This window comes from Eumetopias jubatus, unplaced genomic scaffold, assembly GCF_037043125.1.
Source record: "Eumetopias jubatus isolate StellerSeaLion01/CBP00866 unplaced genomic scaffold, mEumJub1_p1.0 scaffold_13, whole genome shotgun sequence".
Lineage (NCBI taxonomy): Eukaryota > Metazoa > Chordata > Mammalia > Carnivora > Otariidae > Eumetopias > Eumetopias jubatus.
Window position 1 is genome coordinate 74,247,655 of NW_028274819.1, and position 16,791 is coordinate 74,264,445.

Genomic DNA, 16,791 nt, shown 5'->3' on the forward strand with positions numbered 1-16,791 from the left:
ATTGCCATTTGACAATAATAATAATAAAACCTGCAAAAGACAAATTGGTGCAATAAGCTGGGCAGCCTTGAAGGTTATGTCTTCTCATTGTCTTTTCTTTGTCTTTGTACTCAAAGGGGCGATTCATTTATGGGAAACACCATTTGAAGGAAAGATACAGAGATATTTCCCATGTGGGACTGATTTTGTGTAAAGATTTCAACACATAAAACAAAATGATAAAATTACAGTGTGAGGTCTTCGGTATAGAAGTTATTAAATTTGAAATAATTATGTGTACAAGTAGCTATTACCAAAGTAACCTTCTTTGTCAAGGATAACAAAAAATTATATCAGCGTTAAAAAGTTAAATAAGAAAGTGCTGTTTCATAGCCTAATTCTGATCAGCATCAACAACCCATTAGTGTTCAAGAACTCTGAAATCTTTAATGAGGTTCTTGCTGTAGAATTTCTGTCATATGCAAATGAATCATTGAAATTCCTCATTATCAGGAGAACAATGGTCCTTCAGTGAGTTTTTACATCCCCGGAGTGATTACAGTACCTAACTGAGGTAAGCAGAACCAAAACAAATTTTTCAGGTTTTCTTTGTAAATTTTATTTTGTTTTAAGAATAATTCAGAGACCATCTTGATGGTCACTGGGGATGGGAGAGTTACTCTTCCCTGTTATTTTTGTTTTTCCTTTAACTGGATTTGCTTCCCATGCTCAGTAAGCTACTTGCCCCGGATATTTAAAAGTCAATATTCTCATTTCTACGCAGGTCTGATTACAACAACGTCACGGAAATTGGATCGAGAACAGCAGGCAGAACATTTTCTGGAGGTAAGTGCGGAGAGGGAATGCACATTCATGAACACCAACTTTCACTAAACTTCTTTAACCTTCAGTATAAATTAGAACTTCAACATATTTGAACTGTGGATTCCAAAATGAAGATATCTCTCTTGGGCTGATTGGTTCTGAAGGTGGTGATTTCTGGTGCATCCCTCCGGACACGCTCGTCTGTGCCGAGCAGGGGTGGACGAGCAGCCTTTGCCTTCCTCTGAAAACAAGCAGTTGCATCAACATCTCTGCCTTGACTTCAGGCCCCTTTGTCAATCATCAGAAAAGAAGATTCAGGAACAGAGCCCTGGGAGCCTCCCAGGCTCTGGGATGCGAAGAGAGAAAGCAAAAGCACTGTGATCAGAGTGAAGTACATCATTTGTGGAGACGCAAGTTGCTTTGCTTCTCATTTCCTTTCTGGGGAGAGGGTTGAGGAAGAGAAGCCTGCTAGGTGATTCACTGCTCGAGATGACTGTGTCTGAAACCATAAAATGTACTCCTATAATTCATTAAGACAGAAACAGCAACAATATAAACTGTAAGAGTGTTATTTCTGGAGGGGAAAAAAAAAACACCGTAAGGCAAGAGATGAGAAAATAGATAGGAAAGAGCTTCATGGAACATTCTTTCTATACATATCGAGTATATTTATTGGGAAGTTTGAAGTCTGGATGGTATGTATGGCACTGGGATTTCAGTGTGACAGTCTGATACGGAACAGATGACAATGCTTGGAAGTTAGGGCTTTGTTAAGATTTTTTCACACATCCGCACTTCTAAAATGGTCTGTTAGTCCGGAAGAATCACTTACTGGAATCCACAGGTCCTATGCACACGCACATACATATGTGCGCGTGCGTGTGTGCGCGCGCGCACACACACACACACACACACACACACACTTCAAATCTCTCCTGTTGTTTTCCTTTAAATCAGTTCACCAGCAGTGATTTATTTAACAAGCACTGGACTAGGGAGTGGTGTCTAAGGACCCTGGAGCTTCCCTGCCATGATTAGCTTGCGTGACTAAAAGCTGTTTAATTGCCCTGGACCTCAGTTTCCCCTACTGTGAAATGTGGCAAATAATTACCACTCCATATACTTCAAAGGATTGCTATTAGGATCAACCCTTATATTTTATATCAAAGTACTTTTAAAACTCTTAAAGCATTATACGTAATAAAGGAGTATTATTATTATCATGTAGTACTGTGATAATCCTTTTAAAACATTGCTATCATCTCATAAAGATGAAAGACTCCAGGCTGCCAAAAAAATAATTATTATAATTCTTTTTTCGAAATCATACTACTGGACTGCAGTTCATATCCAGTCCAGAATTAGAGGACATTTGCCAGAACAATAACACCTTATATATATTTATGTGCTCCTTTTCTTTGCAACAGAGGCCAGGACTTCTGGGAAAGTGGTGTTCTCCGATAGTTGAACTCATTACCTGCCCGCAGGGAAAAGGAGGGCGTCTCATTAGCTGGGGAATCTGCCCAAGATCACTTAATGCCTTGTCCCTGGAAAGGGTGGTTTCTTGGGGGAGGGGGGGTGGTGCAGAGTGTGACTCTAGGGAAGAATGTTTTCCAGGCATTTGAATTTACTTCCCAGAAGAATCCTTAACTGTTTTGCATCCTTTACAGACTTACATAAATACTGACCAAATATTTCCATCTTTTAGGGTAACACCAATGCATCTGGCTCATCATTTCTCAGTACCTGGTATTAATCTGCCTAGGAAAGTGGTGCCAAATAGCCGCTAGCCACCTCTGAGAGTTGTTGGGAGAAAAATGTGTCTAACATCTGGTCTGGGATCTGGCACTAAGGAGGTGCTCAGTAAAGTGTGTACCTGTTGCGGTTTTAATTATTATCATATAGTGTCATGATACCTAAACCTCCCAAACATTCAACTTCATCTCCACACTCCAGGACAGAGAGTAGCTCCTAGGCAGCTGATGTGCAGAAAGGAGGCTCTGACAGTGGACTTGGCCTGGGTCCCAGGGTCTGCCCTGCGTGCTGGGGATACAGAGTAAACAGGGAGGGGCAGGGGGCACATAATAAATGAATAAAGGCTGTAAGTTCAGATACAAGCTCTCTGAGGCCACTCAAAGACATTTCCAGGATAGTGCCTGAAAGTGGGGATGGTAGACAACATCCAATAGACTGGTCAGGACGGCTCCTTTGAGTAGGTGACGTTTGGTGACATGAAGCCAAGATTCTGTTCAAGGCCAATGTGATCACCCAGGCCCATGTGATTTAAGGGTGTAAAGGTGGAGGTGGGTAAAGATGATAGGAAGTGAAGTTGCACAAGGCAAACAGGGCTGTAGTAAGGATGATGCATTTTTCCATGAGTGCAGTAGAAAGCCAGTAAGCCAGGGTGATGTGATATGCTTGCCAGTGTGAGCTACTCAGCTGAGCAGAAATGGGCTGGGGCAGGGCACAGGTAGTGGGGAGACTCGGGGGGCTTTCTAGAAGGATCCATGTGAGACATGATGATGGGTTCAGATGAAGGCTGTTAACAAAATAACTAGAGAAGACAGTTAAGGTTCTAGAAACAAACTTCGACACTTCACAAAGCAGACTGCCTCCACTCAGTAGCTGCAAAATGGGGTGGAAGGCAGGAAGCTTTCACAGGGTGAAGAGTAAAGAACAAAGAAGAGAAAAACTGAAAAATATCTGACTGGCTGGGGCCACATAGCCAACCTTGTTTGGGGTGAGAAAGAACAAAGAAGTAAGGATAGAGCCCAGAGTTGGCTTGGCATTTGGGGATTGACTGACTGGATATCCTTTGGTTCTGGTCAAGCAGAGCATTTCCGGAGGCACAAAAGTTATCTAAGTTTCGGTTTGCTGAGGTGGCACCTCAGAAAGCAGTGGTTCCATCTTGGGCCTAGAAATTTATTTTAACCACAGTAAAGGCAGTGGGTCTAAGGAAGGGGTCTGATACAAACCCCATCATGATTCTGGCTAACAGGCAGCATGCTGGCTTTTCTGAATTCTCAGAATGGAGCTTTGAAACACCGTGGGTCAGCAGAACCAATCTGACTGGCCCCGAGCACCCACCATCGCTCTGAACGTCTCCCAGGATCTTCATCATTTGTGCTCTTTCTTTTAGTCACCTCTGAGGCTGAGGTTTTCAAACACCAGCTAATCTCAGTCTCCCTCTCTCTCCCCCAGTCTCTCCATCTCCCTTGCTCTCTCTGTCTCTCACATGCACACTAACTCTTGCTCTCACCTTCTGAATTGTACAGTTCCTTGTCACGCTATTTTTTCCTACATAACTTTGCTGTGACATTCATTTCTTTTTTTCTGGATGGATCATGGAAAGGATATTGCTTTAACTCAGTCCTCCAAAAACTGAGCAAAATAATATCATTCAGAATGCGGACTAGAGTTCTCTGAGGTACACAGACTTTTGTAACGGCTGGTATATTGTATTGTGTGAGTTTTAAATGCTGGGTGTGGGTAATTAACCTCCTGGAGAGCCTTTAATTGTCAAGATAACCGTGCACTCCCCTTAAACTCATATTAACCTTCTGGCTCTATTTCATATCTCTCCTTCCCAATAAAACAAAATTGACTCTTCTTGAAAGGACCCATTTAGAGGCTGACCTGGTAGGTACACTTCTGAATGGGTACCCAGAAGGGCATTAATGATTTGTTTCTGGTTTGCTATCCCCATGATAGGAGGCGCTTTAATTGTATACCACTGGTACTCTGCCTGTACATTGAATTAAGATATTTAGCATGACCAGGTATGGGCTGTAAGGGATTTTGAATCTGTAAGCATTCACTTTCCATCTCTGATGATAGGAGGACAGTGGTCACTATCAGAATCCAAGGGATTTACCAAAGAAAGAAGAGCAGTGAAGAACTGTAGAAAGATCCACAAGTACAGCTTACTCTTTTTTGGTGAATTCTAAGTGTTCACTCTTGCCTAATTTGAAGTCTGTTATGTGTAAACATCGGAGTGTCTTCTGTCCCTACCATAAAATCCAAAAATATGGGATTTTTAGCTCACTTACTCTAAGTTATATACATTCCTTGATAGCCTTTTATGATTATAGCAGAGGTAGAAGGCTAATTCGGGCAAATAGATGCAGGAAGTGATAACAAATGCATAAACTAAATAGTGAATTAATGTTTTAGCTTAACAGTTATGATTTTAGCCCCCCTCACTATCAGAGAAGATAGCTGCAAAAAAGGAATCATTGCAGGCAATAAATGCAGGGATCGTTGACCGTTCCCGCATCTGCAAGGTGGGGATAACAATCCCTAACACAGACTTGGTGTGAAGAGTTATGGGATGACAGATGAAAAGTGCTCAGGACGCCGACGGTCAGACAGCGAGTGTTCTGTGAACGGGGGCGGCTGTTGTCAGTTCTCTGCCTTCCTTCTCTCTGTCTTCAGAGTATTTGTTCTAGTACCTGGTACACAGGGTACTCAAGAAGTGTCCTGTGAATGAGTGACTACTCTAAGAGACCCTTATTCTACCCTAGATGAGGTGATGGACAGCAGTTTAGGACACCATGAAGTTCATAGGCTTGGAGACAGAAATAATGGAATACGCTGCCTCTTTCCATCCACCTTGCCAAGTTAACTTTGATCCCCATTTCCTTATCTGTAAAGCAGGGGTCAGTGATCCCTACCTCATCGATGAATCACACAGAGGGCCTGGCACACATAGACACTGCTAAACCGTTGTCTGTCCCTCCCTCTTTCCCGTCCCTGCCCTTCTCCCCTTGTCCTCAGCAAACACCTTGTCAGTTTCCTTTCTTTTTCAGTCCTGGCCCCAGTATTTTGAATAGCTTAGAGCAGTTCAGTTATTCTTAGAAGATATAGCCACTTAAATAATCCTATAGTTCCGGCTTAATTATGTGTGAATCTTTATCTTGCATGCTGAAAGAGTATTATTTGCCTCCCTTTTGATCTTGAAATGCTTCTCTGTTCAGGGCTGGATGGTTCTGATAAAAGTCTTCCAGAGAGAACAGAGAGCGTGATTTTATTTGCAAATCAGAAAAGATGACAAGGCCCAGTAACCAGCATAAAGACGGGATGGGAAATTTTGTTGTGTGTGTGTGTATAACTTGAAGTAGTTCAGAGAGCATGGCGAGATTTTAGAGTGCAGGGGTATAAATAACAAAACACATTACAGAGGGATATACACTAGAGCTATAAGAATGTAAATTATTTACTATCTGTCCCTTTAGCATATCATTCATTGTCCTCTGTAAGGTACGTCTCAAATGACTCTCCTCCCTGTTTGAAATTCTCATCCCTTTTATAGTCTTATTTTCTGAGGAAAAAAAATACTGTTCTTTGGTAAGTTTTCATAACATTTCCTCTTGCCTTAGGATGTAAATTGAATTCTTCGGTGAGTGCACATCCTTAGTGGTTTCTTCCTTTGGTAAGCCTCTGTTCTTGAAATGATGGTAATTTCTGGTGGTGAAGAATTGCAGACCTATTTCAACCCATTAAGCAGTCCATAGTTTAATGATTTAACTACAAGAGAAATGGAAGTTTCTCTCATTAGGTTCTTCTTTCTGCCACCTTCAAGAAACTTTGCAGAAAGTACCAAGAGGCCTTGAAAAAAGATGGTCCACCCATGCACATAAACAGCACTTGTGGCAGACACTGGCATCAGATGGAGAGTCGGTCCTCACTTCTGTTTCTTCCTGTGTTGTACCTACTTTGACAGAGTTCATGTAAATTCACTGTTTTTTCTTCCTGTCTTAAAAGCTTTATTATGTGCTGATTCTGGGCCTGGCATCAGGCAAGACACCAAGCTTCTGTTCCTACAGCGAGTATGTTTTGCCCACTGAACATTTTTTTCTTCGCCTTTCACAGTGAGGTCATTAGAGTCTAACCTGCTGTTTATTCATGAGCTACTGTAGTTGGCTGCTGTCTTGTTATCAAGGGGCTGTTTTTCATTCATATCATCCAGACACTTCTCCCGCATTATACAGATGCAGAAACTGAGACAGGAAAGATAAGAGAGAGCCAAGGTCACACAATCACTTCATAGTAGTGTCCAGGATAGGTCTTCTTCTCTTCACAGAGCAGTATGGCCCAACACATACATCAGCACATTGAAATGTGGCTAATGGAATCATCTTTTCCCACTCTTGGTTCATAGCAGATTTACCCAGGTGTCAGGTCAGCCCACCCTTAAGCATCAGCATGGATGGGTATGAAAAGAGGAGGTTTTCTCTTAGACTCTTTGGTTATTCATTTACCACTCCCTCAGCTGCTCCTCCTTACCCACTCCTCTGCCCTTCACCACCTGCCCAGCTCTGGACAGGGCTTCGCCCTGCTGGCTACCACCCCAAGCTCCAGGGCCAAGTCCACCTGAGAGGATGCTGTGGCCACACTGTGTGCACCAGCTTGGACACCAGTGGAAGAATAGACCAGGTGTTACAGGCTGAGTCGCCTATGTTGAAAGCCATATGTTGAAGTCCTAAACTCCAGGATCTCAGAAGGTGACTATATTTGGAGTCTTTAAAGAGGTACTTAGTTGAAATGAAGCCATGAGGGTGGGCCCTAATCCAGTATGACTGGTGTTCTTATCAGAAAAGGAAATTTGGATGCAGATGCATTCAGAGGGAAAATCATGTGAAGACCCAGGAGAACACAGCCATCTATGAGCTAGGGAGAGAGGCCTCAAGAAACCAACCCTGTCAACACCTTGACCTCAGATTTCTAGCTTCAAGGATTGTGAGAAAATAAATTTCTGTTGTAATTTGTCATGGCCATCCGAGCTCACTACTGCAGCAGGCAGACTTCATTCACGGGCCCACCCCTGCCCCTTTCTCCTCATACTGCCCCCTCACAAGGCTATAGAAACAGATCCAACTTTATTTACTGAAGGATGGGGCAACTACAAATACAGTATAGCAGGAAAAAACCTCCACCTAAATCTGGTTATTTCCATGTTCCACACTCCATAACTATGAATGAAAAGTATCCCCAAGCTAAAATTCTTCACAGAAGGCTCCCTCACAGTGTACACTGGTTTCTAACTGCTTCTCTCCCCTCAAGTGCCTACTTTTCTGAGGGCCTGCTTCCTCCACTCTCTTCAGTGAGGGTTTCCAGCCCATCTTTCCCAGAAATCCTGTCACTTGACTCAGGAACTAACCCCTCCCTTTAGATTTTTCTAAATCAGTGTCATTCTTACGTTTGAAATAATGCCCCAAGAGCACTAAAGCAGGCCAGCCAGGGGTGGCCTTTGGCACTACAACTCCAGTTAAATAAGGAGGATTGGTGGTGATGATCATGATGGTGGTGTTGATGGTGGTGGTGATCATGATGATGGTGTTGATGGTGGTGGTGATCATAATGGTGATGGTGGTGGTGATCATGATGGTGGTGGTGATGATGATCATGATGGTGGTGGTAGTAATTGTGATGGTAGTGGTCATGGTAGCGGTAGTGGTCCTGGGGTGGTGGTGAAGGTGGTGGTGATCATGATGGTGGTGGTGGTGATGATCATGATGGTGGTGGTAGTAATTGTGATGGTAGTGGTCCTGGGGTGGTGGTGAAGGTGGTGGTGATGGTGGTGGTGATCATGATGGTGGTGATGGTGGTGATCATGATAGTGATGGTGGTGGTGATCATGGTGGTGGTGGTGGTGGCGGTGGTGGTGGTGATGATCATGATGGTGGTGGTAGTAATTCTGATGGTAGTGGTCATGGTAGTAGTAGTGGTCCTGGGGTGGTGGTGAAGGTGGTGGTGATGGTGGTGGTGGTGGTGGTGGTGGTGGTGGTGATGATCATGATGGTGGTGGTAGTAATTGTGATGGTAGTGGTCATGGTAGCGGTAGTGGTCCTGGGGTGGTGGTGAAGGTGGTGGTGATCATGATGGTGGTGGTGGTGGTGGTGGTGGTGATGATCATGATGGTGGTGGTAGTAATTGTGATGGTAGTGGTCCTGGGGTGCTGGTGAAGGTGGTGGTGATGGTGGTGGTGATCATGATGGTGGTGATGGTGGTGATCATGATAGTGATGGTGGTGGTGATCATGGTGGTGGTGGTGGTGGCGGTGGTGGTGGTGATGATCATGATGGTGGTGGTAGTAATTCTGATGGTAGTGGTCATGGTAGTAGTAGTGGTCCTGGGGTGGTGGTGAAGGTGGTGGTGATGGTGGTGGTGGTGGTGGTGGTGGTGGTGATGATCATGATGGTGGTGGTAGTAATTCTGATGGTAGTGGTCATGGTAGTGGTAGCGGTCCTGGGGTGGTGGTGAAGGTGGTGGTGATGGTGGTGGTGGTGGTGGTGGTGGTGGTGATGATCATGATGGTGGTGGTAGTAATTGTGATGGTAGTGGTCATGGTGGTGGTAGTGGTCCTGGGGTGGCGGTGAAGGTGGTGGTGATGGTGGTGGTAGTGGTGAGTGGTGGGCATGCGTGGGTACTTGTGTGTGGGAATATGTGTGTCTGAGGTAAGAGCAAGGGTTGCCATTCCAGTTCCTGCAGAACAGTCCAGGTTGGTGTGAGCTCTGAAGAATGATATTTTGTGAGATTTTCCCAGCGGTATGAATTGCATATATATATATATATATATATCACATATATATACCACTTTATTTTCCCAACTGACCAAACAGTAAATATTGAATCAGACACATACACATTTTTCCAAGCAAATATCAATTCTCAGAGATAGTTTGCTCCAAACAGAAATTACAAGAGAACTGCAGGCTGGTAACTCAGAGGAGGACCATGGATATGGGTGGGGGTGTAGAGGGGAAATATGGCAGGTCTCGCCCGCCCCTTCTGCAGAGGCTCTGCCAGTGGCAGATGTGGAAGTAGGCGGGCCTGGTTTCCTCAGAAAGCCTTATTTTTTCCAAAACAAAACAAAACAAAAAAACCCAAATCAGAGTTATGTGTCAAACCTCCCTACACTAATGTTGACACCTGCATTTTTTTTAATACCATAATGAGCCAATGAGCTCCTGTTTTAGAAGATCTGATAGGAGGGAATATTTTGTTTCTTACTGCCCCATAATTTGTAATCCTCTCACAGTAGAGAAATTTACATATATTGTAAAACGCAGTTTGTTTCTCATCGTCTCTCTGCCCTACACTTTTTTCACAATGTACCCTTTGGAATCCCTCGAAATACAAGAAATGAGCCCAGGACTGTATCTGAAGAGACCCTGTTGAGGTTGGGAATGTCAGCATGTGAGGACTTGGTTAGGCTCTCAGCTGAGGGCCCCCGCCCACCCTGTCTCCACCCAAACCAAGGTAGGAAAGCGTTGCTTTGGCCCCTTGGATGACATAGAGTCTCGAGGGCGTCATGCCTGCTTTGTCTGTCCCTGGCAGTCTTGTACTTTTTAGCTTTGCTTGTCTGTGTCCCTGGTTAGCCTCCCCATGAATAATCTGCAGTCACTCCTAGACGCTGGGAGAGTTGTCTGGAATGAGTCCTTGATTCTATAAATAGCCGCCTCTAATTTATCGGTTTGTGAAAGATGGCGTTTGTTTTCTTTCTCCTTAAAGCTGAACACTAATTAGTGGAGCAACAGTAAATGAAACCTGTTCCCTTGGACCTGGAAAGGTCCTTCCATCCAGTGGCCCCGCCTGGAAATGGAAATGAGCCGGCTTTTGCTGCCTGCTGGCTGGTGGTGCTGGTGGGCAGATAAGCTGCTCCAGGGGTGTCACAGCTTGTTGAGCTGGGCACACAGGCTGCAGGGAGCTGAGGCTCTGCTTTTGTTTTTCACTTGTGAATACTTTCTGAACGGGGTGCTATGTGGCTGCTTCCTTCCTGGGCGAGTGCTGATTGGGTCCTGGGGGAGAGGGGAGGTGTGGGCGAGAACCTCTCACCCCGAGGGTCTGGTGTCCCATCGGTGGCTTATCCCTTCTCAGAGAAGAGGTCCAGATTCCTTGCATGGCTCTGCACAATCATGAGGACTCCCCACTGCGAATCCCACCTCCCAGAAGCTGAGGCTGACTTCTCCCCCTAGTGCAGTGATGATAAATTGACCCTCTGCCCTGGGCTTCCACAGCTCCTTTTCTCTCGTTTTCCCCTGTGTTGCTTTCCTAGTTTATTTTGTGCAGCCCGCTCTCTGAGCCACAGAATGATCTGTCCAGTCTGATTTCATTTGGGTCCTTCAGAAATCATCCAAGCTCGTGCCTAATGCCAGATGCGTATGACCCAGTTGAGCACGTTAAGTCTGTCTGTGGGAAAATAAAAATATGACAGCAGGTTCAGAACATGAGATTCCAACTCAAGTGCCTCTATTAATAAAAAAACAAAAAATACTCTGGCTTGCTTCCTGCTGGCTGCACACAGCTTTGTTCAAGTGAGCTGTTGCAAGACCTTCCGAGCAACTTGCTTGGGTGGCAGATCGGGGCCTACCAACCTCATCTATTTTGGGGCAAGACCGTTTTAGGGAAATGCTGAGAGGTGTTGCCAGCAGGATGCAGGTCACTGTGAGGAAGGTCAGTGGGGGCAGTCCTCGATGTCAGAACCAAGGAAAATAAGCTGGTATGTGAGGACAAATACCATCAGTCCCTTTGAAATTGAGAAAACCTGTCGTAAATTTGGTTATTCCATCTTTGGGGATGTAGCACTGTACATATTTTTACAGTTCCTCAATCTGACTTAGAAATAAAACATGTCTCATAAAACAATGTCCTTTGTACTGCAGATGTAGATAGAGACAGTTAAAGCACAGGATTTGGAGACAGACCTCACTACTCACCAGCTGCGCTGTCTTTCTCTATCTAACCTCATCTATGCATGTTGCATATATATTCCACTTGTTAGGTGTTTAATGTATGTTAGCTATTATGATGAGAAGCTTAAGATTTTTCCTTGGGATTCCTGAAGTGGTGTTCTTATGGAAGAATTCAGAACACATAGTGCATTGTATTATGCATTGTATTTTGAATTTTTCTCATAGTTGTTGAATATACTTATGGTTCTTTAATGAGATGGCATCTATAAATGTACCTAACATAGCTCCTGGGTACATGGTATGCACTTAAGAGAGTATTAATTCCTTCCTTTCTTTTCTGAAGAGCCCAAAGCCTCAGAGATTTCTTGTCTTCTGTTTGCCAATATCCATTTAAATGGGTTGTGACCAAGTAAGTTGGAACAGCTCATTCTCCTAAGGTAGGCTGAATGAGAAGTCAACCATGGGTCTGGCCCAGCCATGAAGAAGGTCATTGAGCCTCTCCTGGAGGCTCTGCAGTCTCCCTGGCTTTCTGAGTCAGGATCTGAGAGGAAACTGAGGCATCCAAACTCATATGGCAGAGCTGTAGCATTCCCAAGGATCCAAGGACTCAATAAAGTGATCATCCTTGAGACTAGCATGTGACAGAAAGCTAATTTCTCCAGTTAGTTACCTCTAGGCCCCCCTAGTATTGTCACTAACTCCCAAGCTTTCCCCAGAATTATAACCATTTTAAGGCTTTAAATTGGGCTTAGTTGCTAATAGAGTAAGCGTGTTTAATATTTAAACACAAACTGGGATTTTTTTTTCCTGTTTTATTCGCATGTCAACACCTCAATTATAGGAAATAGTAAACTGGTCGTGAGACGTCAAGAAAAGACACAGTTGACAGATACCATAATTCAAAATTCATTGCCCTTAGACATTTCAAGCTCTGCCCCTCCTTCAGGCTATCCTCAACTCTGTTAGCAAGCTGCAGGATGAGCTCCCCAGAGAGTCTGCATCTTTTCCCTGCCTGGCCCTCCCTTTGGTGAAGATCCGTGGTAGGCTGGAGGGCCACAGCTGAGGAGTATTGCTCTTTGTACTCCCAGCATCTAGAACAATACCTGGGACATCATAGCCACTCTGTGAATGGGTTAAACTTTCAGTTGAAGGCTACAGGTAACCCACAAACCAGATAATCCATGCCTGCCAGGTTACAGTGATCTGTACTGCCCAGAAATTCACAGAAAGTCTGCACCCAGGCAAGAGGTTGGCAGCCCTCCCGCCGTGCCAGCCAGCATGCAGAAAGGGGAGGGGCTTCACCCCACTGCATTCCCGTCCCTACAGAGGCCCTGCTGGCCATCCCCAGTGTGCTCAGAGCCTAAAAGCAGTTCCTAAATCACATTTACCTACCTGAAATATATCATCCTCATTAGGTCGTAAATATATAATTCAGAAGGAAGATCATAGATTTTTCATAAGGTGCCCTGTTATAATTCCTGGCATGCCACTATACACTTTTAAAGATGCTGATAAATCTTAAAATTGGATGTGGGGCTAAGCTCCGTGCTAATGTATACTTTGCTGTTATGTAATTGAGATAACCCTTACCTCTAGGACACTTCTTTCGAATAAAATTTTAAAAGTTCAATATTTTTTAAAATGTATGACTGCTCATTAATAACCTTCTTAAGAAGCTCTATAAAGACGGTCTAAAGTAGACAATTAGTACCTGCAGAGCAAGGGGCTTCTGACCAATCAAGCCGTGTGTTCTTCTAACTTTCTCCATATAGAGAGGGGCCTCATTTGTTCTTGTCTTATTTTTAATTTGAATGCTGTGAAAGCAACTGTTGCTATCCCTTGGCTTATGACGGAATTTTTCTCTTCTCGGTGTGGGGACAGCCTCTTTGCCACTTTGAGAGTAAGTTTGACAAAGCCTCACCTTTATATTTTCCATCGTTATGTTCAAAGACCTCAGACCTCTTCTCATTAGATGAAAGCAACGTCAGAAAGTCTGCAGTTAAATTTTAGGTAACATTGTAGCCTTTGCAGCAGATACTCTTGTGGAATGCAGGAACTAGAGATGCGTTCAGTTGATTTCAGCTAGAGAATATGAGGGTGTTTTATTTAGCATTTTTACAACAGGAGATGTTGTTCTGTCTCTATCAGCGGTAGCCAAGACATGCTTGCCCCACGTTGGAATGAAGAATTACAAATCTCTCTGTGCAAGGCCGTGACAGACCCATGGTGTGTGCCTTGATACATGCACAAAACCATTTACCCATCTTCAAAAATGATGCTTCCAGGAGCAAATCATTTAAAAGTTCCTGTCATATCACAAGGATATCAGTATGTAAGGAAGAATGAACTCAATGTCTAATGGTTTAAAGCATGTGTATATGCACCTCAGTGAAAAGAAGAAAATTTGGGTCTATTTTAAAACTCTTATTTTAGAAATTAAATAGAGCCTACTAAAATAGTAGAATTTTTAATATAGTTATTGCTAATTATTCATATTTGTGTGTGTAGAAGCATGTAATATATAATACATATTCACTGTAAAACAAAGAGAGAGACAGGGAGGGAAGGAGGGAGGGAGGGAGGGGGAGAGGAAGGGACAGAGAGAGATAAAGAGACATCAAGATATGCAAAACAGAAGAAGAATTTCACACTCATAATTTACTCGTGCCATGCCGGTCCCTTTTTACATTTTGGAGTATGAACTTTCAGAACATTTTTTGCATTTATGTATATTTGAGATCATATAATCCTGTATAAAATCTGTCAGAAAGATTAAAATAACACTATACATATTGTTTTATAACCTCCTTTTTTCATTTTTCAATTTGTTGTGGGCATTTTTCTGTATTCCATGTGTTATTATTAATTTCCTTTTTGCTTGTGTGAGATCGCATTAAACAGCAGTCTGTGGTTGGTTTTTAATGACCTCAAGTAATGGACCATCCGTCCCTTTTTCTGGAAGACTGCATGGCTACAGCCCAGCCCCCTAGCTCCCCTGTTCATACTTCTCTAAGTTGGTTTGGTGCCCACTTTCAGGCAGGTATTCACTTACTTCCCTCTGCTTGTAGATCCACTGAAAAAAGAAACAAAAAACCCTGTACATGATCTAATGTCATTTAGCAGATTATTTCATGTGCTTGACCAGACTACACACAAATATGAACAGAAATCCTTCCTTTGGCTGGAGTTGTGATCTTCTACCTTAGAGCATTCACTTACTAAAGGAAAAATTATACCATGTAGGAAAACCCTCACATAAATATCTCTGAAACACTTGAAAAAGGCCTACTGCATATTAACTCATGTCATTTGGAAAATTACATGAGAAGCCTGATCGTGAAAACCTGAGATGGAATCGTAGACATCAGAACATTTTACCCACACATATGAACTACTTTCTTCTCTTGCACTGCAGATTAATATTTGACCTTCCAACACTTTCTCACTGAAAGCAAGATGATACATTGTGAACATCTTTTCACAAAAGTGCAAGTAAATCCCACAGAATCCTGAAATGTCAGCATTAAATAGTACCTTGGAAATCGTCTACTGGATGACGGACTATTTAGATCCGAAATTAAAGATCTGAGCAAACATTTGCCAAATGTGGGCATGCGGGCAACATTCACATTTGGCATAGCTGTCTTGCATTCTCCACTGGTGACGAAGTGCGGTGTAAAAAGAGGGAAAGAATCCAAAGCAAACTGGCTCAGGCTTGACATGTCTTTGAGAGGGCACATATGCCTTCCCATGTTGAAAAGCAGACTCCCATCAGATGTGCACACAGACCTAGTGGCAAGCAGAGCAGCCCTTACCCATAGCACAGCAGAACCAACCTGGAGCCATTCTGTAAAAGGGACTCTGGAAAGTCTCTAACGTGCGTGCCAAGAACCAGTCAGCTCTGTCCTCAGAAAGACTCCATTTTCCAACAACCTTGAAATGTGGTGGTTGGTAAGAGAGGGCAGGAAAAACAATCTGCTTCCCTGAAATATCCCATGTTGAGGGTAAAAATGTAAATAAATATACAATCAATGAATATGCATCTGTTGTGAGACCAGAGAGTACAAAGTCCTTAATGACCGTTTTTGTCTTCCTCCTGACACTGAGGTTATACTTACTAGACTCACAGTAATTCCTGGCTGGACTGGATTGAAAAACTGTTCTTGCCCCTTCTCTTTGTTGTGCTTAGACAGAGGACAGAGAAGAGGAATCCCAACTCAGTTACAGTGAGTTCTTATCCAGGGGGAACTTCAGTTATAATATAAGGCCCATGTCTGGCTATTTCCCGTGACGTAATATGTAATGTTAAACATCTGACAAATGTCAAGGCCAGCCCAGAAACTGTACGCGAAGGTACCATATATGAGGCTGCCAGTTGGAAAGACAAATGTATGTTGCTCATTTGTCGCTACACAGTTCAACTTCATTATGTTGTCCACGATAGGGTCACTTGTCCCCAGAAGGACAGAACGTGGTAGACTCTGGTTGCTTAATAAATATTATGTGAAAATGCCTCCATTTCCAAAGGGCCAGACACAGTGTGCAAGATTGCCATCAGCAGCCCTCTGCCCTGTGTGCATATGACATTGCAGGCTGCTTACCTCATGCAGGTGTTCGGGTGTAAGCTCCAACAGCAGGTAATAATGCGAGTCCGGGAAAAGAGTCGCCGCCGGAAGCAGTAGGTCGGCCTGGGGATGGATCCACGACCAGGACGGAACTCCCTTCTCAAAGGGAGTTGCCCTTGACTGCCACAATGGAGGTTTGAAGCCAGAGTTCAAAACCGCGAAGAATGATAGGCAAAGGAAGAGCATTGTTCCCTCTGCTTTTCTGCTCTTTCCTTGATTGTCATCCATTTCAATGGCATCCAGATGTTCCATTATTTTAGCTACCAACTTGGGAAATTACATTATAGTTACTTTCAAAGTTGTCAGAACCCTAAACTCAACAATGACAGTTTATAACCCATTTTCTCTAAAGTGCTTAATTTTTTTTCTTATAAGCCTGATAGGCTGGCATTTAAATAAAGAAAGTCAGGATTCTGAAATTCAATTAGTTTTTGTATATGCAGAGTTATTCTTTGTGCTCATCCACATGCATACTGGATCTTGCACAGACATGCTGGATATATTGTACATTAACTCTTCCTCCATTTAGGTCTAGATTTGTTAAAAATGGGAAATTTGTTTCATGCCTCAGGGTTGAATAGTTGCGCTCTTTAATTTTAGACTAAACTATTTAAATTTTTTTGGCATTCAAATGTATGCATTATTTTCCCGGAAAATTGAAGGCTAGT

General features: G+C 43.4%; 1 protein-coding gene across 3 annotated transcripts in view; it reads left to right on the forward strand.

Annotated features, from left to right (window-relative positions):
• Positions 1–16,791, forward strand: part of FAT3 (FAT atypical cadherin 3) — a 499,470-nt gene that overhangs the window by 322,711 nt on the left and 159,968 nt on the right. For all 3 annotated transcript variants that reach the window (XM_088017597.1, XM_028119619.2, XM_028119620.2), the window contains exon 3: positions 764–825. In XM_088017597.1, coding sequence (XP_087873723.1) covers positions 764–825 — 62 coding nt within the window. The remainder of the gene's footprint in view (positions 1–763; positions 826–16,791) is intronic.